Source organism: Caretta caretta, chromosome 15 (assembly GCF_965140235.1).
Source record: "Caretta caretta isolate rCarCar2 chromosome 15, rCarCar1.hap1, whole genome shotgun sequence".
Lineage (NCBI taxonomy): Eukaryota > Metazoa > Chordata > Testudines > Cheloniidae > Caretta > Caretta caretta.
This window is the reverse complement of record NC_134220.1, coordinates 9,116,745-9,140,269: the sequence shown is the minus strand read 5'-3', so window position 1 is coordinate 9,140,269 and position 23,525 is coordinate 9,116,745. Positions and strand designations below refer to the sequence as shown.

The following is a 23,525-nucleotide window of genomic DNA, read 5'->3' as shown; positions in this document are numbered from 1 at the left end:
CTTCATACTTCAAACAGACCTTGTAAGTTTCAGTAACGCTTCCTGTGTTTTTCGTAGATCATAGGGACGTGTGTGTGGTGGAGGAGGCTGGGAAGAAGGGGGAAGTGAGTCAGGAAGTGAGTTAAAGTTAGAGAAACTGAACTGAAGAGAACAAAATCTGCATGTTGAAAATCGGGGCGCAGGTGTTCTGAAGATAGACTCAAGGGAGGACAAATGCTGGCTCACCAAATAAGGCAGCTTGGTACTTCACAAGATGATGAGTCTTTGCAGCCATAATAGCTACAAATGCCTGCAAGGACTGCAGTTGTAATGCAGCCCCCCCTACCCCACCAGGGTGCTTGGGGTGCCATGCAAACAAATCAGTGGTGATGGCTTTTTATGTTCTGCATTCCTATAGAAGCCTCCATCTGAGGCTGCATCTACATTTAGAGTTGGAAGTTTGAGGAGACATAGCCATACTAGCTTTGATTGAGTTAGCAAGCTAAAAATGGCAGGGTAGCCGGGGCGGCACCAGCAGTGGGCTGGGCTAGCTCCCTGAGTGTGATCCTGTTGAAGACCCTAGGTACATACTCGGGTAGCTAGCCCATCTAGGGTGACCAGGCAGCAAGTGTGAAAAATCAGGATGGGGGTGGTGGGTAATAGGAGCCTATATAAGAAAAAGACCCAAAAATCGGGACTGTCCCTGTAAAATCGGGACATCTGGTCACCCTAAGCCCATCCAGCCACTTGTGCCTCCACGGCTACACTGCTATTTTTAGTGCACTAGCTTAATCAGAGCTAGTGCAGGTATGTCTGCTTGAGCCGGAAATCACACCTGCCAGCTCCATACACTGAGGATCTCAAAGCACTTTGTAATCATTAATGAACTAAGCTCACATTCCCCCTGTGAAAGAGATATCATTAGCCCAGTTTTACAGATGGGGAAATGGAGTCACACAAGTTGAGTTGCCCGTAGTTACACAGTGAGCCAGCAGCAGAGCTGGGAGTGTAACCCAGGAATCCTGACTCCAGGTCTTATGTGCTGTGACCACTAGACCTTTCCCCCTCTCTCTAGCCTTGAACGTGAGGGGGAATAGGCTGAGGCAAATGCTCTGGGGGAGTCATTTCCAACCCCTGGGATGACCACATTAGGGTTTGCAGAGCATGGTGGCGGAAGTCTGTGTGCACCACCATAAATCTGTGAAAACCCACCGCTGCTCAAGCAAATTGACGGATTGTGCATGCAGCTGGTCATGTGCACGGGTGCGTGTGGCATTCATCCAGCTGATCTGCATGTAGAATTGTGCATGTCTTGTGTTTCACATGGATCTCAGACTCTGCTCTCCTGAAAATTTGGCTCTGAATACCCCGTCATAGTCCCAAGGTTGGTGTGAGCTGGAGGGGAGAAAGCCAAAGGGCTGGACAGAAAGCTTTCCTGATACACAACTGGGGAGCCACTGAGGAGCATGAGTAGACAACAGAGAAGTGACTGCCAAGTAGAGGGAATGCCCCAGAGGGAGTTGTTCTGCCTCGGGGGTCTTGTGGTTGAGCAGGTGTCCTGTGTGGTGGCCCAGCACAGAAGTCGCTGGGACTGGCTTTCAGATGGTGCGGAATGGCAGGCTTGCGCCAGCTCTTTGGAAGCTAGTCACGGACAGCATTGCAACTCTGCTGAACGTACCGCTTCCCTTCCGGCCCCCGAGGCGTGTGCGCCAGGATACGCTGCTTAACAGGCTGTGAAAATGGGCCCTAATGCAAATAGTTTTCTTGATGGCTAAATGATTACTCGCACAGAATTGGAAATGCGGGGCCGGGGCTAGAGCCCATCCCGAATCGATTGACTAGCGCCTCGGACACGTGGACCGGCAAGCGGCCTTTGGAACACATTCTGGAGTTCTCCTCTTACACCACCGGGGGGAGAAAATAACCCATTGATTTATGAGAGGGTGGAAGACTCCAGGCGGGCTTGGTAACTTTTCACCACCTTTTCCCTCACGAGGATCGGGAGGAAGTATTTAGACATAGTTGGAGAGGGAGAGAGAGTGCTCCTCACAGTGCCATTGAGTTCTGGTTTATTGCCGCAGTCTGCTTTGGAAGAGCGGGACAAAGATGATCTGCTGCAGTAGAAGTGCTGGCGGACTGTAACTCTGTAAGTTTTACTGAGTGAGGAGTAGCACGTAGGTTCAGGATGCAGGAGCAGGGCATGAATCAGACGGTGACTCAGTGTAACAATATAGAGCTGGCCCCAGCATAGCGAGCCTTCAGGAAGCTCTGCCAGCTCCAGACCCTTGCCTGCCCACCGGTGTGGGAGGAGTAGCAGCCTAGTGGCAGCCTCTCCTTGCACATCTCCCTGAGCTTAGCCTCTGGCCATGTAGGTAGCACACACAAGAAAGGAGACTTGTTGTGCGCTCTTATTTCCTGGTGCAGGGGCACAGGGACGCTGACAAATGACCTTAAGCTGGGAGCGAGTCTCTCAAGCCGGGTAGACAGACATGTACTAAGTCTGCTTAAGCTAGTGCACTAAAAATAACAGCGTAGATGTTGTGGCACAGGCCAGCCACCTGCATGTGAGCCTGCCCGGCCCCCTGGACTCTGAGCTTGGGTGGCCAGCCCATGCTGCCATGTTCACGGTGCTATTTTTAGTGCACTGCTCCAGCCGAGCTAGTGCGTGTCTGTCTGCCTGGGCTGAGATGCGTGCTCCCAGCTGCCATGTAGACATATCCTAAGAGATCAACATAAGATTAATAGATACCGAGTTCCAAGCCGGATGGGTTTCATAGATGTTTGTTTATTTATTTATTTAGGATGCTTTAACAGGTTTACAAATCACTGCCATGTAAATATCAGAGACAAAAGGATAATTGTTACAACAGTGAGCTTTGTTTAGTGCAGTGATTCTCAACCAGGGGTAGGCGTATCTCTGAGAAAACACAGAGCTCTTCCTGGGCATACATCAACTCATCTAGATGTTTGCCTAGTTTTACAACAGGCTACATAAAAAGCACTAGTGAAGTCAGTACAAACTAAAATTTCATACAGACTTGTTTAATACTGCTTTATATACCATACACTGAAATGTAAGTACAATACTTATATTCCAATTTATTTATTTTATAATTATCTGGTAAAAATGAGAAAGTCAGCAATTTGCCAGTACTAGTGTGCTGTGACACTTTTGTATTTTTATGTCTGATTTTGTAAGGAAGTAGTTTTTAAGTGAGGTGAAACTTGGGCGTAAGGGAGACAAATCAGACTCCTGAAAGGGGTACGGTAGTCTGGACAGGTTGAGAGCCATTGGTTTAGTGGAACACTCTTCAGTTATATAATCATCAGCTCTCTGTTTAAGAGAGCTCACAGAGTGTACCTCTTGACAGATTGGACCATCATGATCATCCGTTCTAGCCAGCAGCATAACAAAGGCTAGAGGACTTCACCCACTCATTCCTGCCTCCAACCTAGTAACTTGTCCTGCATTGTTACAATTGCACCATTTCTGCAGCTTTGTGAGATCGGTGTTTGTGATAGTCAGTGGTTCTTGTATTTATTGCCTGATCGTTTTCCTATTTAATAATGTAAATTGCAGAGGGAAAAACAGCCACCTGCATGTGGCTTTTCCCCCTCACTGGTTACAGCCAGCCGTAGCTGAATTTTACTGCTCCTTAGTTGCTAGTTAGCTAGACTGCTTGATGTCTGTGCGCTGGGGGATCCCTAATGACTAACTGACCTGTGCTGAACAGTTGGCCGTGTCAGGCAGGCCCAGGAGTTCTTTAAGGGCCAGTTGAAATAACAAATGTGCAATGTGAAGAAATAACCAAGTTTAAAAATATTGTTGATTGGTTTGTCTTGTACTGGAACAGTCTCCCCTCATTTACACCCCTCCAGCCCAATGCAGACCAACTTACTCATTTATTCCTGGGATATGGTCGAGGTAAAAATCATAGAGAAAGATATGGCCTCAGCTCAGTGCCTGGCTATTAAAAGCCCAATGTGCTTTGCACTGTTGACAGGATTAGTTTCCCTCTTGCATTTCTGTGGGCTTGAAGCAGGGAAAATCAATGAGATCACTGCTGCTGGGCTTTAGACCCGCTTTCTCCTTCAGGATTCTTGACACTGCAGTGGCTGGGTGGCAATCTCCGACAGGTGTTAAAACAAAAAACTTTCTGCAGAAGCTGTTTTTAAGTGACCGTGTGTCGACGACTCACTGGTGCAGCGCCTCCCGTCGGTCGTCCTGGGAATTAACTCTTACAGCCAGGAGCACCCTCTGCAGGCTGGTGCCTTGCTTGCTGCTGGCCTGCATGTCCCTCCTGGACCCCAGTGCCCTTTACCCAGGGGTTCTGCCCACCACAGTACCCATTCACTCTGGATCTCCTCACCCAGGGGAGTCCCAACCCTCTACCCCCCCACCTTGCCTCAGTGGCCACTTCCAGTCACCATCTAGCCCCCCCTCCCTAGGGCAGACTGCAGGCTACTCATCATCGGCAAGGGGGGGTTGGACCAGCTGCCTCTGCTATCTCTGGGGTGCCCTGCTGCAGCCCCAGTACCTTTTATAGGCCTTTCACTAGGCTGCAGCTTTGCTCGGCTGGAGCTCCCCAGCCCCCTCTGCCCTTCCCCAGCACTGCTCTACCCTAGGTACCCATCTTAGCTTCCCAGGCAGCCAGGTCCTTCTCTCTCTCTAGGAAGCTAGAGAGAGTGTCTGTCCTCACTTCTGGCCCACAGCCCTCTTATAAGGGCCAGCTGGACCCTAATTAAGCTGGCCACAGCTGTGGCTGCTTTCCTAATCAGCCTAGCTTTCTTCGCTGCAGCCCTCTCTGGGGCTGCTTTAGCCCATTCAGGCAGGAGCGGGGTGACCACCCCGCTACATCGTGGAACAGTCTTTTAACAAAACCCAATCTAAATGTTGGGCTAAACTTGAGTTTGCGGCAGGTGCTTTCCCCAGCCTTTTCCAAAGCAAAAATCCAGGCACATGTGAAGTCAAGACGCCTTCCCCTTCCTGGGCTTTGGCTGTTTTAACAAAGACATTAACAACTTATAGAGTTCAGCTCCAACCCTGTCTTAGCAGGTAGGAGAGCCTGATTGGTCCCCCCCATACATGCACAGATGCTTTTGTTCATCTAGGGCCAGATCTGAAGCTCTTATGTCAAGTGGCACATTAACCAGCAAGCAGACCTATTGAACTCAACGGGACGCGTGGCAGAGTCTGACCCCTAACCGGTGCATGCAGCTGTGTGTAAATACCCAGTCTGCATATGCAGTTGTGGTAGTTGGACTCCAACTGCTCCTGCTGGCCAGGCTTTTAGGTTTTCAAAGCCAGCCCCAGGATCCCTGTTCTTCAGACCCCTCTTGCTTTCTGACGTCCTGGTAACTAAAATGGGAGAAGATGAGCTGTCTTGTCCTTTTGTCTGGCTGTCTGCTCACTGCCTCTATAGCTGGCTCCCGGTTAACTCCCCCCGGTGCACACCTCCGAGATGAATGTGCCAGGGAATGATGGGCTGGAGGGGGAGGGACGGCAAAGCATCTCCGAGAGATTTTGTATTTCTGGTAAACAAGTGGCATCCAGAAAGGGTCATTCTGTTTTTCTTGATGTGATGATTCTTCTTTGCACCTGCTCTGTTCTGTCTGTCTCTCTATCAATCTGTCCTCCACCTGTGGCACATAATTCATTCTCATGATACCCAGCAAAGCTGGCATGTCAGCTTGAAGAGAGTCAGTTCAGAAGGGCAAAGGAGTTTGCATGGGAGGGAGGGAATCCTATCGCCACTTGGGATGGAGCTGTAGCTCGCTGCTGCCTTCCGTAGCTTCGCACACATCAGGCTGTGGAGAACCCAGCCTTGTCTAGACATCTGTGGCTGCTTTCTGTGGCATGGTCCAAGGCTTGGGGCTGTGACCTCAGCAAAGAAGTCCAGCCACTCCAGGCTGCTCTCCCGAGCTCCCTCCCTCTTGCAGCATGTCTCCCGCTGGGGCTGTTGCGTTGTGTCTCTCAGTGGGTTGATGCTCCCGGGTTCGTGATGGCCTGTGAAAGGGCTCAGTATAACACTAGCAGTAACTTTCGCTGCCGCTCCCCCATGGGTTACCCAAGAGGTGATGCCATGAACAGGGGCCAGCCACGTCCCACTCCACCTGGCCACACCACTGAAAGCCTCCTGGAGTTGTAACCACACAATGTTTGTGCAGTTGGGCTTTGGGTGAGGTGGCCTCTGGCGCAGGGTTTCTGTGAAGGCATAATGTTCTGTTGTGGATTGCTGGCGAGCATCACACCGAGGACAGGGTGCAAAGGGACTCTGAGAAGCCACAGTGAAATGAGACTGCTTTGAATGACAGGGAAAACATCCACTTAAGTCCCAGCTTAGAACTTGCTCCTTTAAAGGCGGCTCTACGAAACCAGCGAACCAATGCCTGTTTTCAAGTGTGCTTTGTGCTCACGGGCCAAGATTTTCAAACGTGACCAGTGATCCAGGCCCTACGTTCTAGGGTGCCTCTTTTTGGCTGCTTGACTTAAGACACCTTAAAGGGTCTTCATTTTTCAGAGGGTGGGAGCTCAGCTCTTTCAGGAAATCAGGCTCCTGTAAAATGTATGAAGCGAGGCACCTAAAATCGCTAGTCGCGTGGGCGACTGGTGGGGAGGGACACCAAAGGGGGGAACAGCCAAAGGGGGGCAGGTAGCCTCACCACGTGACACCCCATGTGACTCTTCCCCGCCCCACACCCAGCCCGAGGCCCCCATGCTCTCCCCATCTCGTCCCTTCCCCATCCCACGTTACCTGGGGCGGGGGTGTGTGTTTTTGTCCCACTGCACTGCGCTGGGCAGTGTCCCCTCCAGGCAGCGTGGCTGGAGGCTGCCTGGGACTCGGGAGAGGGCTGCCACCCCGTCTCAGCACATTACCTGGCTGGGGAGGGGGGGCTCTGTCCCGCTGAGCTGAGCATCCCCTCCCATGCAGCATGTGTCCCCTTCCCTTCCGGCTCTGGGTCCACCGGCTGCTGGCCCCTTACCTCCCCGATGGCGTTTGGGGAGGGTCATGTGACCCATCGGGCCCCTCCCACCCATCGCCCTTGTCTGGCCTTGTATTTTATTTTAACATTGGCCCGCCCTTGCTGGGCCCAGAATCACACCCCTGGTGTGTACTCGTGCCAGAGACATGGCGTGTCACGTTGTCTTCGTCCCCAGACGAAACTGACTGGGCGAGTTTCTCTGTGCAAGCTGTGCAAATTCGGCGAGTGTTTTAACAATCCGGGGTGTTGTACACGGCAAGTTTCATCTTGTCGGTGCCCCTTTAATTTAGCCCGGCACTTGCCCTTTCTCGTTTTAAAGCAAGTGCAACACTGGGGAGCGTTGAGGAGAGAAAGTTGCATTTGTATCTCAGCGGTCTCCGGAGTTCTCCAGCACAGTCCCCGGTTGCGTCCTGGGGCAGAGAGTGCGGCAGCATCATTCAGGGCACAGTTGGGGCTGGGCAGGGAGCTGAGGGGGCAGAAGGCCCCACTGTCCACCCTGCTGGCTTGGATCCGCCCTCATCGCTTCTCTAGCTGGGAGGGGAGAGCGGGAGCCGTGTGCGGCATGCGCTTCCCTCCTCCAGCCAGTGGGCAGGAGCCAGACCCATAGCTACACCCCCCCCGAGGCAGCCGGAGACCATGGCCAGAGAGAGGGGTGGGCTATGCCTTGTAAAGGGCTTTAGCAAACTCCTCCCTCCTACTTCCACCTGCCCCCCGACCCAAGGCAAGAGGGGAGCACTGAGGGATTACGTCCAGCCACACTGTGATTGGGTGCAATTACAGCTCATTTAGACATGCCTGAGCTAGCTTCGCTTGAGCCTGGATTTCAAACCCACCTGGAACCTGTGAGATGACTTGTGTGACCAGCCCATGCTGCTACTGGGAGCCACGCTAGCTAAATTAAAGGGAGCCACATTCCATGATTGCACTATAGACATATCCTTAGAGGGCTGTCAGGGTGCATTGAGAAACCTGGTTTGTGGTCCCATCTCCATCCTGGGGAATTTACTTCTGTGCCTCAACTTACCTCCATAAAATGGGGATCGTGATCCTTCCCCACTCCTAACCCACCTGTGTGCAGGGCTTTGCTACCCTGGGAGGGGAGGGTCTGCACAGCTGCCCAGGGTGGTGATCTGAACACTGCTGCAGGAAGCGTTAAGTGTATCGTCCCGTTCCTGGGCGGCTCCGTGGCAGCTCTGTGGCAAAGGGCAAGGAGTCATCCCTGCTAGGGGAGTGTTCCTTCACTCGTCTGATCTCTGGGTTAAATATGGAAGAGATTAAACGACAGACGTAACACCGACCCCTCACACGCCTGAACCGAGATAAAAGTTCAAGGTTTGCATTCTGCTCTCTGTGTGTGCGGGTGCTCAGCAGGGGATGAGCGTTAAGTCCATCAAACCAATTGTCAAGCCACCTAATGAGCCGTAATGCACTCTGAGAGCCAGGAATCAAAGCTCAAGGACTTGCATACATTAAGGGCTCCGTCCTGAGGTCCTCACTCAGGCAACCCCCGCACTGACATCACTGACAAAGTGGCCAAAGTCAGGATGCAGAACAAGGCCCTACGGGGGTTAATGTTACAGATGGGAGAGCAGGGAAAAGGCAGCAGGGTTTTCATATCTGCACCCCCTCGGCCTTTCTTGGGCCTTGGGGAGGCCGCTTAGAACCTTGCCTAGTTTTCTGCATTCCTCCCTCTTGTAACTTTAAGCCCCTGAGGGCCAGATTTTTACATGCCCTTCTTAGTCACACCTAGGAAACTTCCCAGGGTATGCACCTGCATGTACAGACTGTCTTGTGGAGGCAAACTCAGGTGGACATGAGCTTGCACAGCACGAGTTTAGAGAATCCATTGAGAATTTCGGCCTTTCCATGTGCATACAAACTTGAGCTAAGATGCTGGGTTAAAAGCCCGTCTGCAGAGAGGGGCAATGCAAGGGAGCAAGGTCAAGCAGGTGCGGCCGTCCGTGGACAGAGGCTGTGGAGACTAGAACTGCCAATTCCCATGGATGTTACCTTGTCTCTCGGCTGTCTTCCCAGCCCCGATGGCGCAGATGGCCCTGTTGCCACTTTCCCATTGACTGCTGCTGGATTCTGGTGAGCTTTGGAGCGTCCGGTGGTTACCAGGCTAGTTTAGGTGTTTGTATTGAAGTAGTGCCTGAGGGCTTTGAGGTGCTAGGCACTGTACAACACAGTGAGAGACGGTCCCGGCTCCAAAGAGCTTGCAGTCTGGACAATACACAGGTAAACAGAGGGGAAGAGACTTGCCAAGGACAGTGGCTGAGCTGGGAATGGAACCCAGCTCTCCTGACTCTTTCTCCGGGGTGCAATCCACTCGGGGTAACATGTTCACAAGTCTCACTGAAAGCCTCGGGGACTTGGATTCCTAAGTCACTTCCACCCTTTTGCACGTTACCCTAGCTGGGAATGTACAGGGACAGATTCACAGCTGAGGATCCGGGTGCTAGGCTGTGTCCCATCCCCCGTTGGGCAGCCTTGGGGCAAAGGAGGCTTACGGAGCAGGAGAGTTGCTGTAGCCAAGGGGTCGGTAACCTTTCAGAGGCGGTGTGCCGAGGCTTCACCGGTTCACTCTAATTTAAGGTTTTGCGAGCCAGTAATACATTTTAATGGTTTTAGAAGGTCTCTTTCTGTAAGTCTATAATATAGAACTAAACTATTGTTGCATGTAAAGTAAATAAGGTTTTTCAAAGGTTTAAGAAGCTTCATTTAAAATTAAATTAAAATGCAGAGCCCCCCCGACCGGTGGCCAGGACCCAAGCAGGGTGAGTGCCCCTGGAAATCAGCTCGCTGGCCGCCTTTGGCAGGTGTGCCATAGGTTGCCTACCCCTGCTCTAGCCGTTGCAGTTCCACACTTGTTGCTTGGAAGCATGTCTGCCTTTTGCCTGCTGCCTAATCACACTCCTGTTCCTTTCTCCTTCTCTTTTGCTTTGGATTTGTTCCTTTTTAGCGGGTTGAAGACTTTATATATCCCCCGCTCTCAGCCTGTTAGCTCTACGAAGGGAGGACAAGCGAGAGAGACAGCTTTAGAGGAGTTTTCCCCAGTCCTCTCTTTGTTCCCATTTCTCAAGCGGTTTGCAGCCATCCTTCCCTGAATCCGTGCGACACCAGGAGACGGATGGATGATGTCAGTCAGCTATCATCATTCATCCTTTTAAAATTTCAATTTTTTTTTCAGAGCAAGAGGGGGGAATCTCTGTCCAAAATCACTCATCCTTCCTAATAATGAGAGCTGTCACCAGCCTGGCTTGGCTAGGAAATGATCCTCTCTGTAAATATTTGGTCTGTAACTGATTTATGGGTGGAAAAAAATAAGATTAGTAGTTAATCACCATGCTGCAGGAAGCTCTATTGGGCTGGATGCCTGCGAAGAGCACGTTGAGGAGACAATGCCGGGGGCTCTGTCTGGGATGAGCTCAGAGGCTGGGCTGGAGCTCAGCTTTGTCGCAAGTGGAGTGAACTCACTGGTGTCTCGTTGGGCCACGTGTTTCCAGAAAGGCTGCTTACAATTTGCAGTGACCCTTGGCATGGTCCATTAGCAGGGTTAGAACCTAAGAGTTTCAGGTCTGTAGTAAAGATTTCTGATACTTGAGCTGAAGGAGTAACTCTTCCATGGGGACCAGCCCCTACTGGGTATGTGACACACACTCTGTAAATGTGAGTGGCATTTAAATGGTACCACAGGAGCAGCTTGTTTGTGTAAATCTTTCTGAAGCTGTTCTGGAGTGTGTCTATGGAGAGTGCTGTGATGTGGGGATACTTGTGGGAAAGGAAAATGTGGGGATGAGAAATGGAAACAAGGGACTCAAAGCAGTGCTGGAAAAGAGCCAGGACTGGTTCAGGCCAGGCTGCCAACCTGCAGCTGCTGGACTCCCCACGGACACATGGGCTCCACCCCAAGGCTGGAACATTGGTGTGAACTTTCCTGTGGCTGACTGGCAGTTCTCTGTTGCAACCCTCCTCTCAGAAATTGAGAGACTTCTCTTCTTATTCTCTATCTCCTGCTCTAACCACTTGCTACCCTTCCTCCCGGCAGTGAAATCCCCTGTAGGATTGATTGTCCTGCTGAAAAGGGGATTGTCCTCTCCAAATTCCTTTCTGCCACTGCTAATGGGCTCTCCAGTGACAGGGGTCCTAGGATCTGAGGAGTTCTGGGACCACAAAGGAGTTCAGAGTCTCAGCTGCCCCTTGTCTCCAGGCTCGCCTTGAAACTGCAGCTGCTTTCAGAGTCAGCTGTATTGACCAGATGATAATTAGGGATATTTGTAAAGGTCCCACTACGGTTGCAAAACTTAGCTCATCCCATGGTTTTCTGCTTGTCTCTGTAGAGGATAAATCTGTTGCTAGGGGCTGCAGAGAGCTGGACTTGTCACCATGGAGACAGCAGCAGGGGGTACCCTGGAAGCATGGAAGGCTTGGAAACCTGGGGACAGGTGTCTGGGGTTGGGTTGGCTCTTAGCAGGTGAAGACACATGATTACATGCTGGTGTATTAGTCTCCAACTTGGTGGGAGCCCCGTTGAGGGCTTCCTGGGGCCATTACCCCCAAGTGCCACAGTCCTTTGCTCCTGCCTGCTTCAGAGGCAGGAGGCTACATTGCAGAACTTCATCTGATGCAATTGTCTGTTCGGGTAGCGAGCCCACACGCCGCGCAAAGTGAACGAAACAAGCCCCTTGATGGCGAGTTGTTTGCACAGAGACATTGAAATGAGCAGCAGCTTTTCCTGTGCAAGGAAACAATTAGTGCATTAGAGTTCGGTTTAATTTTCACATGCTATGGAGGACTGTCAAACGCGCGGGGTGCCGCAGGGCGGTCATTTCCTAGCAATTGGCGTCTCCAGATGCCCGTGGCGTTGTCATGGATTTGGGGTTATCAGAGATGTGCTGTGGTTGAGAGGAAGGGGAGGATGCCGTTGTGGTGACGGCCCAGGGCAGCGAGCCAGAGCGTTCTGGTCTTGGCTCCGCCACTGCCTTCTTGTGTGATTTTTGGGAAGCCACTTCACCTCTCCAGGCCTCAGTCTCCCTCTGTGTACAGAGAGGGTGATAATGCTGGAGGTGACCCCCCTGGCAGGCTGTGGGGGGAGGGGCGGGGGGACATTGCTCCTGTGGACATTGCTATATTGTTAATGGAGAAGGGCTCATGTTATGAAGTCCTTCCTTGTGTTGCCTGAAACCAAACCAGGTGGGAGGGGGAGGGCACGCAATAGCACCCACAGAGCTGTCTGGGCTTTGGGGTGAGCTGAGCTGTTCTCTGGGGCTGGAATGTTCAGAGGGACCAAAGGGAATTAGGTCCCGGAATCCCACTGAATTGCTCGGGGATTTGGTACCTGACTCACTTAGGCTATCCCGACATCTAAACGCTGTAGGCTATCCCAGCCTGAATGCTTTGCAAGGATTGTGTGGGGCTTTACTTTGCCTAGGCCCCAGCCCCTTCTGCTTCAGTAAAACTATCAACTCCTCCTCTGTGCCCGGGAGGACGGTGCTAGGAATGGTACAGAACAGAACTGGGCACCGGCCCTTCTGCTTGGGGTCCTTCGTCTCTGGCTCCTGTGTTAGATTGCATACTTTTTTGGCTTCTTCAGCCAAATTCCTGGGGACAGGTGGTGTGAGGAGACCCCCCTCTGCAATAGATTTCTGGAGACAAGAGCATCTTCCCCTGGGGAAGGGGTGCAGTTTAGCTGAAATCCCCCATCAGAGACATCTCCCGCTCTGTGTGTGTGTGTGATTTATTCTATGAGATGCTGAGTTGGGGGAAGGGGGGAAATCCTGTGTATTAGAATCCCTTTGGGGAAGGGCCTGTCTCCCTCAAATTCCCCTGCAGGTATCTCCTGTATCCAGTTTTCAAGGGTCAGTGGACCCTGCTGTGAAGTGTGTGAGAAGCTAGCCTGTCTCGCTTCGGCTTCCCTCAGGAGCTGGCAGGTTGGGTCTGTGGGGGAGGGATGGGGCACCTCCCACGCTGGACTTGAAGGGGGCTGGGTGGATCCCTCAGCCATGGGGGAGGCCATTCATTGGAAGTCTGCCCTGGTGCAGAAGGAGACTCTGATACCATGGCGCATGGTGGGGCTGGGCTGGCTGGAATCTCTCTTATGAGCCACTGGACAAGGGGATGGGTTTAGCGGCTTTAGAAACAAGGAAGGAAACGCTGCTGACACATAGAAGAGCTGTGCCAAAGCTGCCGGCCCATAATTCAAACGTGCACCACAGGGGCTGTCTCTGCCTGGCCCAAGCGCTCGAGACCACCTCTCGTGGTCGCTGGGCCAATGACTGTAAACCTGACACAGAACCTCGGAGTAACGCGGTCCCTGGAGCGTTCGGCCTCAGTGCTAAGGTCTGTCAGGAGACAGACTTGGCTGCCAATCTCACGCCCTCTCCAGCCATCACTGACCAAGCATGCTGAGGTGCTGGCCAGACCCATCAGCAGGAGCGACGCTGGGGAGGCCTCTGCTTCTTGCACTGGAGCTGTAGAGGGCTGATCCCTCCGTCATCGGAGGGTTAATACGATTCATTCTCTTCCCTTGCCACCCCTGCATTGTTGTTAACTAATTAGTTACAACCGTGTAACCAGAAAGCAAATGCACCTGATTGAATAAGAGGCTGTAATTCAAGCAGGAGTCGATGCTAACCTCATAAATCGTGAGAAAATGTCGCCAGCGGTTTCTGAGTGTCAGAGCCTGGGCGGCTGATTGATGGCCCTGGGAGCCCCTCCAGGCCCCGGAATTGTTTATTGATAACATCAAGGGCTATTGCCCTGCCTGCTCCCTGCCAGAGAGGACAGAAAAAACGCCAGCAACCACCCAAAAAAACCTCTCCGGGATTAATGAAAGGGACCTGGGCTTCCTTAATGGACGCTGTGGCCTCAGTGGGAACATTGTGTTTGTGAGAAGAGCAGAAAGTGCTGTAACCGGAGATCCCAGGGACTGGGGCAGTGAGGGAGGGTGGGAAGTGCTACAGGAGAAGAAGCTCTCTCTAGCAGCTCCTCAGAACGCAGGCCGGCTACGGTAGCCAGTGAGGCACCTTCCTTCCTTCTCTCCACCCCACGTGTTAATTGACATGCTTCCAGGCCAAATCCTCAGAGGGGCTGAGCACCCGCAATCCCGTTGACTTCAGCAGGTGGCATGAGTGTTTCACCCCTGTGCAAAGGCCCCATCTGAGGCCTGTGTGCCAGTCGCATCCCACGCTAGCTCTGTTTTGAGGGCTGAAGTGATGCCATGTCCCTGGGCTGACTCCCTCCCTGCATGGGGTGAATTTCACCCAAGGTGCTCACACCACTCAGAGTCTGGCCCTTTATACCCCCTTTGCCTTCCACCAGTGCACACTGACTCCCCATCAGTCCTCGTTTGACAGTGCCAGGCAGGATCTAATTCAATCGGACAAACTAGCAGCGCGGAGAGAAAAATCTGCATCTTCCCTCCACCTCCAAGAACAGCTGATTGTTACTGGGGAGCCCCGAATTTTTGGCCAGCACATGGCTGGCTAAACTGCCCACTTGGCCGGCGTGTGCCCTGTCTCAGATCAGTGGGGGGGGGGCGTGCTCTTTGGGGCACCCACATAAATGGGTTTATGGACTGGCCTCTTGCTTTGAAAGTTGGCCCTTAGCCCAGAGTCCCAGTGGAAAGTTGTATGGATTTCTTCTGCCAGTCTGGGGCTCAGGAAATGTGGCTTTACCAGACCTCCTGTGTGACTTTGGGCAAGTCACTTTAGCCTCCCTGTGCCTCAGTTTCTCTTCTGTACAATGGAGACAAAAGCACTGGCCTGCCTCCCCCGGCTGTGGTGTGGAAAGCCAAATTAGAGGGTGAGGCACTCAGACATGACAGCTATGGGGGCCGTCACTGCTGGTGTATTAATTTAGATGGCATAAAAGAGCCAAATGCGTCAAAGTTACCCAGGCACTGTCCAGCGTTAACCAGTGTTCCATAAGGTCTGAGCTTTGGTATACAGAGCCCTCAGCCTGCTAGTGCCATGGCAAACACACCATTGAAATTCCTTTTAACCTTTTAGTGAAGACAAAGACAAGAAGGAAAACCAGTTCCATCATTTGAAATGTAAAGTATTAAATAAGACTTTCATTGCACCGACTTTCCTTGTTCCCTTTCCCTTTAGCTGGAGAGAGTTTTGGAGGGAAAAACCCCTTGTCTGACCGTCTCTTCAATGGCCTCAAAGATGGGACTAACTGTCCTTTAGGGGAAAAGAGAAAGAAGTTCGTTGAGATGAGCTGGAGCTGTTGCTGCTGTTGAAGTCTGATCCCGTTTCGTCCCAGATGGTGGTTGGGATTTAGTTGGAGCTGGGAGGGGTGGAAGGTGTCATCTGACCTGGTTTGGTCAGGGCATCCCTCAGATTAGGACGAAGAAGGTCCAAGGTCCCAGGAGATGGTGAGGGTAGCCATGATGGTGAAGCTCACTCCAGTAGCCTCTGTCTTGTTCATCCATCATTTCCCCCTCAGAGTCTCTTTCTTTAAGGATCCCAAAATGGAGTGATGGGTGAAACAGCCCTTCCCCTTAATATTTGTCCACCAATTAGGCCTATGTTGATTTCATTCATTAGTTTGTGGTTCCACATCTTCTGATTTCAACACAGTCCATGGGTTATATCGGTAGCCTTTTGGTGTAGACGAATCCATTCTGTCTCCCGTTTGTGCCTTTTCCCATCAACACTTATTGGAGGTTATTGTGACACTTATGAACTTTCACGCACTTTTTACAGCTGTGCTCACAATTAGAGTAAATGTGTAGGCCCTGCCCAATTACCACAACAAAACCTCTGTTGTAGCCCTGGGCCAGATCCTCTGGTGGTCTAAATTGGCATAATTCTGCTGAAGTCCATGGAGCTGCACTGATTAGCACCAGCTGAGAATCTGACCCCGGAATCATCATCTCATTCATCAACTTGCCAAACTGGGCGATACATTTTAAATTGACTGGAATGGAAAGATGTTAAAAAACTGCAAAGAAATTCCAGTTGAGCACCCGCAGGTGCAGTAGAGCTCCTGTCTCTCGACTTGTCCGTAAAACAGCTGGCCTACTGTTGGCATTATATTAATGATAAATGGTGCCTGTTGTCTGTGTGGCCAAAGAATCCAGGTAGGAGATTTTGAAAGATGCCTACGGGATTTGAGTTCCCAGTACCCTAAAGGCACGGGAATTGGGTGTCTAACCTCCCCCGGGTAGCTTTGAAAGTCTCAGCCCTAAAGTTTAGTGGCTCCAACAACATTTATATCTCTGTCTGTCTTGTACTGCTGCCCATCACCATGGTATCTGGACTCCTTCCATGTTAAATCAATAGCATTAGCAAAGTCCCTAGTGCATGTTATGGTGTCTCTGGCTTCTCTCCAGCATTGGGATATAAACTCTGTTTGGGATAGGGTGATTTTTTTAAATTCATTTTGTGGATTTGTGAGGCTGTTTTCAGGGTTTTTTGTGGGAGAGGGTTTGGGTTGGTGTCGATGTGTCATTGTTGTGATGGTGGATAGACCTTATCAAACAGGAAAGTTTGGTACCCAGTTTTGTGCACATAAAGACCCATTTGCATGGGCAGTACAGCTTGGACAGGCATAGTGGATGTGTTTTAAAAACAAACCTTTTGTAGGAACAGCTTAAGCACCGAGTTTTGAATACATAACCCCGGAAGAACGAGGTTGTAAGAGAAAATATTTCCAAAATTCTCACTGGTCAGTGCAGACTCCTGATTGATTTGTTCCTTTCCAAGTCTTGACTGAAGACGGGGTTTGAAGAATGAATTATGGTGAGGCTCCAATACCCCAGCATGGCATCACATTTGTCTGTCACGGGCACTAGAGGTTTTTCAGGTAGCAGTTGAGTGTAATTCCTGTAGGATGCTAAAGATTGATGCTGCCGTGCAGTGTTAACATGCCGTAGTTTCAGAACTGTGAAATGCAATAAGAACATAGCAAGGCTGGAGTGTGAAAAAATTATATGATTTTTATTAGCTTGTGTTACCATGTGGGTAATAATAGTTTGCATTCACATAGCACCTGCCATCCAAGGATCTCAAAGCACTTGATAAACACCTCTACTCCTGTAATGTGGCTTGGAGGTAAGCCTCAGAACTGGTCTGACTTTGGAAATGGGATCTGGTTCAGCTCATTATTAAGATAAGGGGCCACATGCAAATATGGATCTGAGCCCAGGTTTGGATTTCACGGCTTTCTGAAGTTTGGGGTCATTCCAGTGTGTGAGGACAAGGGTTCAGGCCCATGTCTTCCTGTGCTTGTGTTTTAGTCAGACGCATACTAGTGTTTCCCTGAGTGGAATGCGTGGCTTGTTGGCACTTCTCCCCCCTCCCCTGTTTAACATGAGAAAACGTATTCTGTTTCCTTTGCTGTTCTTCTTCATTTTTTCTCCTTCTCTTTCTCTTAGAACAAAGAAAAAGAACAAGCCCCTGAACTTAAAGATTCACAACAGTGTGGGAAGCTGTGAGAACATCCCCTCCCAGCGCTCTCCCCTCCTGTCCGAGCGCTCCCTGCGTTCCTTCTTTGTGGGACACCAGCCTTGCGTTCCTTCCACTCCTCCTGTCCACATGGAAGCCACCTTCTCAGCAAGTAAGTCAGACCAGCTCAGAGGGGAGCCTCTGCTCGGGATCACGTGTCTCTTTCCTTGACGGCTCGTGGAGTTAGGCACCTAGCGTGCTCCAATTCTGCTCAGGTCGGCAGGGAAGAGGAGCCTGGAGGCAGGAGGCTCCAGGATTCTGTTCTGTAGCCAGTTGTAGATAAATGGCTTCAAAAGCGCTGGATACATTTTGCTTGCCTGTTCATTTCTCTCATTGGTTTGGCAGAGGAAAACTTGTTGCTCTAAATATTGATGGTGATCTATGAATAGTTAGAATGAAGTATGGTGTGTGTGTGTAAAGATATATATGCATACATGTGTATAAATATTGAGGTATTACATATAAATGTGTGTATATAAAATATGAAGACAGACACAAATCCAGCCCTTACTGTAGTCCCAGCCATAGGTATGCATTTCAGTGCAGGTTTTGGAGAATTGTTGTTCTAGGCCCTGATTCAGGAAAACACTTCAGCACTTCGCAGTGGTTTTCAACCAGGGGTACTGTAGCAGGGTGAGCACCCGCTCCAGCCCTGAAGGAGTTGGAAAAGCCCTGCAGAGGGCAGGGGCTGGGGAAGGGAGCAAAACCCCAGCTGACCGGGGTATCTAGATTGGAAGCAGGGCTGGGGAAGGCTAAGGGAGGAGGGGAGCTCGGGCCTAGGAAAGCCCCAGGCTGCAGGCCTGGGAAGGCCTATTAGGTACGGGGGTTGCAGGGGCAGCCACGGGTAGGCAGAGGCAGCAGGTCCAAACCCCCTCGCCTGTGATGAGTGGCTGATACTGCAGTCTGCCCCAGGGAGCAGGGGCTAGTTGGTGACTGGCAGTAGCTTAAGACTGAGGTAAGGTGGGGATAGTGGGTGGGAGGGTTCCCCTGGGAGGGGGAGACCCTGAACTGTGGGGGTACTGCCAGAGGGCAGCACCCAAGACAAGGGCACTGGGGTCTAGGAGGGACACGGGGCCAGGGGCGGTGAGACACCGGCCTGATGGAGGTGCTCCGGAGGCTGGATGCTAATTCCCTGAGATGACCAGCAGGAGGCACTGCCAGGTAAGTCTGTGCCTGGTTACAGGCATACCCCTGGGGGTACGCAAGGTCTGCCAGGGGGAACATCAACTCATCTAGATAGTTTTATAACAGGCTACATAAAAAGCACTAGCAAAGTCAGTACAAACTAAAATTTCATACGGATGACTTGTTTATACTGCTCTATATACTATACACTGAAATGTAAGTACAGTAGTTATATTCCAGTTGATTTATTTGATAATTATATGATAAAATGAAAACATAAGCACTTTTTCAGTAGTACAGAAGTGCTGTGACACTTTTGTATTTTTATGTCTGATTTTATGAGCAAGTGAGGTGAAACTTGGGGGTACGCAAGACAAATCAGACTCCTGAAAGGGGGACAGTTGTCTCGAAAGAGAGCCCAAAGGCATTGAAGGATTAATGAAACCTGTTTCATTTTGGATATGCAGGTCTCCCATGGGATTGCTGCCGATTCTGGCTCTCTGCTTTGAACATTCAGGGCCAGTTTTTCAATGGGTCTCCTTTACTGCACCATAAGCCTTGTCAGCAAAGACTGGCTCTGTGGCTTGTTTTGCACACACCTTTTTTCAGACCATGTGGAGGAAGCCCACAGCAAACTTGGCCCCTGCGGTAAAAGGTTTGGAACAAACTGTATTGGGTCAGTGTCTTTTTAAAATGTCTTTATACATGGTCTGTTTTCTGCTCCCATTGATGCTAGTGGCAAAAAACCTCCATTGACTTCAGTGGGAGGATTGGGCCCTGTTTGTAATGCCCATAAATAGATGGTGTCAAAGCAGAATGTACCATGTTCCATGCTGCTGGGCTACTTGTGTAAATTCTGCTAGTGTTCAAATGGCAGGGTGGCAGGTGAGTGGGTCACAGGTGGGTGGTTAGCCCTGGATCCAAGGGGAGGGGGAAACACTTTTAGATTCTGACCCTTGTTTCCCAGCCCCAAGCCAGAATTCTGATAAATTTTGGAGGAATTGAAGTTTTTACAGCACAGTTGTAAATATGAAGATAAACAGAACCCACCCTTAAAATGCAGGGAAAGTCACCAGAGAAGCAGAAATCCTACATCTGCCAGGTGCAATGGATGTGTAAGTATGGCACTGCGCCTGACACTTACTTACCGACTCTTTCTAGTTACTAATGTTAAGCCAACTTTCTCTAACTCTTTGCACTTGCCTTCTACTGGCTCATCGCTTTCTTCCCTCTCTCCTTCACATTTTCCTTCTCTCGCTCTGTCCTTTTCTTTTTCTCCCTTTTACCTGTTCTTTTTACTTTGTGTTCATTTTCTCCCTTTTTCCTCCTCTCCAGAGGCTCTTGTTCCTCCTCTTTGCTTCCTGTTTTCTTCCTACTCTTCATATTTTCAATCTTCTTCTTTTGCCTTTCTCTGCTCTCCCTTCTCGCTCAGTTTCTCAGGGCACTGGGCAATGCTGTGAAATGTTGCTTGAACAACATCTCCCATGGCATTGCATATCCTTACAGAGACACTCTCCCTCCCCCCCTCAAATATATCCTCCCCTGACAATATTTCCACCAGGGAGCACATGCCAAGGAGGGAAGGTGCCAAGAAACTGGCACCTAGATACTGTGGTACTTGGCACCCTATAAATATCTAAAATAGAAGAAATGTGATCTGGAGCAGCTGGCAGCAGGGTCTGTGCACATAAGCCTGTTGTCCTTTTGGCATGTTGTAGTCGGGGGTGGGTGGTACTGCTGTGGTGTAGAGGGGCAGATCCACAAAGAACTTAGGGTGTGGGCAATGGAAAGTATCATTCCGCTAAAAGGCAAACTGGTCCGGTAAGTCAGCTGTAGTCCTACTTTTCTCCGGAGAAACTACACCGCTCCTCCCCATAGGAAGTAATGCAATCATCTGTCTCCATAGAAAGCTGCTTCTATCCATGCAGCCAAAAATAAATGGACGAAGCAGGAGCGTATGCATGTGTGTGCTCTCTCCTTGCCCCATTGGCATGAGGCCTCTATGGGTGAGAGGCTGATGAGGCAACCTGGCAATCAGGAGGGACAGAATTCAGCATGAAAAGGGTTAAATCTCCAGTGCTGCACCTGGCAGATTACACACACAGTGTCTCCTGCTGTTTTTAATCAGAGCAGCGGCCTAATCCTTCAGGCAGGGCCCTGGGAATTTACCAAGCGTTTTCCTGGCCCAGCAGATATCTGGGTACTGCAGTCTGTAGGGAGTGCAGGGACCCTAAGTCACAAGGCAGTGCTGCTGCAGGCCTGGCTCGCTGTTGGAGAAAGCTCAGGATCGTCAGTTTATTTCAGACACACAACTTCAGTTTTTCCCCCAGTTACAGAGAAAGCATCTTACCAGTTATTTAGTATCCAGGGCTTCTGCTTCATGTAAAAGGAATGGGCGCTGGGAGTCCCGTTTCACTCCCGACGAAGGGAAGGGAAAGTCAGTTTGAAGCCCCCTTGGGAGGCAGCGGGGATCTGTCGGCTTCAGATTCCATAGGTAGCTGCGGGACAAGAGGCCTCGAACCTGAAGCAGCCACTATGTGAAAAGCACGTGATTGCCAAATGGGCTCCCAGACTCTTTGAGCTCCAGGACTGAAGGCAATAGGTTATAAGTATGTGGGGGTTACTTAAAGCCAAGGTGGATTAATTTAAATCAAGGCAATTTAAAGCGGTGGTTTAAATCACCAAGTGGAAAGTCTTGATGTAAATCATTGATTTTAATCAACTTTTCCATTTGTACTTCACTTATTGTCTAGAGAAAGGTTCGTTCTCTTTGGTTGATAAAACCACTGAAACATGTTGATGCACAACTAAATAGAGCCCTTACACTGGATTTGGTACATGAGTTTGCTACCTACGAGGGTACCTATGACTGTATACATTTATTTAAGCAATTATATAGCTTAGTATTTTCACATTTTGATTGATTGTACATTTTGTGTGTATTAGAAAATAGTGAATGATGTATTGCTTATTTACTAGATAATTAACTTTTTGCTCAGGATTTGTGTCCAGCTGCATTAGGACGGTAACTGGAATTTAATTAAACTTATTTTTTATTTAAATGTTTTAAGAGATTATAGTAAGTTTAGGCCTTAACATATTTTGTATTCAATTCAGATTTCATTTTAAACAGGTTTATTTTAAAAAAGAAAAACATATTTTGACTTAAATAACAATCAAAAAATAAAATTTAAATAAACAAAACCAATTTTTGTTTTTTTTTTAATAACCCATTTTTATCCATCCTGCTTTAACCTTTCCTTCCCCCTCTTTAATCTCCCCTCCCCCCCCCCAGCAAGCATAGCCATCTAGTGGTAACTCTTTCAAACCATTCCCATTATTTCCTCTGGAACACTGTCGGAACGCCAAGTGCTGGAATGCAAATGCCAGAAAAGTCTTAGGTGCAAATATCCCAGTAGTTTGAGGTTCGATTTGCTTTGCAAACAGATTGAGCATTTTCCTGTGCAAGAGGAAGTGTGAAAAAACACTTAAGAACTCATCCTCTCTTGGCAAGCTGTGCACTGTCGTCCTCTGCTTGGCCGGCATTTCCAGCCTTGTCTGCCTGCTTGTCCACTTCTTGCACCTTGGTCCCTCCTTTCACAGGGCCCTTAGTGCACTGGGCCACCTCCCGCTGCTCATGTGCAAGGAACCCACTCTGTCTCCCTTCTAATCCCTCAAAGTCTCACTGGTGCCATGCTGCCAAACTGAGTTGTCTGTCCATTGCCTATTGTGCCCTGTTGTCTGCTCCTGTCAGATTTCAAAGGATCATCCTCAAGTGTTTGGACAGCACCCAGCATGGAGTGGCTGTTACCTTAAACGCATAGCTAATGATAACCTTGTCAATCACAGTAGCTTTGCAAAGGATCCACAACAGACTCTGCTCCCCTCCTGACCCTCTCAACTATCACTGGTGGCCACTGGTGTTCTTATCACCATCTAGGCCAGATTTGCTCAGAGCTGAGTGGTTAAAGACACTGGTGTCTTGTCTATAATGGAGCTTCCCCTGTTGCCAGCGCAGGAGAGCGGCACAGGGCAGTATCGCAACAGTGGGGAGTGTTCAGAAAACGCTCAGTGTGGATTCTGGGATGCAGCTCCCCTTCGCTCCTTGGAACACACTAAGACAACGTCTGGATGAAGAGATCGAGGATCAGCTTTGCAGGCTGCCTTCAGAACCGGAGCTTCCATTGAGGCCATTTGTTTGCGTATGCTGTACGTCAGCAGTGTCATGACGCAGTGCTTCTTGGCTTATGCCCCAGCACGGCATCTGGGGAGAGCCCTGCAGTCATGGCTCTCTCGGCCCTCCTGTGAGGCAAGGATCTTGTGATCCTCCCCCCCAAAGCATCTGCCTTCTGAAATGGTTCGAGATTCAGCAATCTGTTCCTGGCATCCCCTTCCTCCCATGTCTTAGGCTGCCGGGTCAATGGGACCTAGCAGCAGTGCTGGGGGCTGGCGATATTATTTATAGAGATATGTCCAACTACCTGACTCTTAGTGGCACAGCTAGGAGATTTGCCTGGAGTGAGGATATTTTTATGTATTGCTATTTTCCCCCAGTGTCAAACCAATGTATCTTACTGCCCAGAATGATGGTGAGTAGTGGACCAGAAACCAAGCAATAAAGCCCATTCTCAGCCAGGCATTGGTTTGTCTCATTGCATTAGGTTCCCTTATGCATCAGCATTGGGTTGCACCACGGGGTGGGATAACCTGATGCAATGCGGCATAACCCGGAATGTGACACAAAAGGATGTGATGGACTAGCAAATGCCTGGCTGTTTTCTGGAGCAGTGGGGTTTTCTCTTCCCCTTCTGTCCTGGCGGGTCATCCCTGACAGTCTGGGGTGTAATGTTTGCATGATCAGTGGATGGAAGCTGTACCTAGTCTGGCAAATTATTCACAACGGGTTGGTGGCTCTTCACTGGTGGATCTTGCAGTCCACCCTTTACCAAAGCAGTAGTAACGTTAACACGTTTAGCGCCAACC

At 50.1% G+C, this 23,525-nt stretch overlaps 1 protein-coding gene across 4 annotated transcripts in view; it reads left to right on the top strand.

Moving 5' to 3' along the window:
- KSR2 (kinase suppressor of ras 2) overlaps window positions 1-23,525 on the top strand; it is a 293,238-nt gene that overhangs the window by 103,456 nt on the left and 166,257 nt on the right. For all 4 annotated transcript variants that reach the window (XM_048821591.2, XM_048821588.2, XM_048821589.2 and 1 more), the window contains exon 5: window positions 17,348-17,529. In XM_048821591.2, the coding sequence (XP_048677548.1) occupies window positions 17,348-17,529 (182 nt within the window). The remainder of the gene's footprint in view (window positions 1-17,347; window positions 17,530-23,525) is intronic.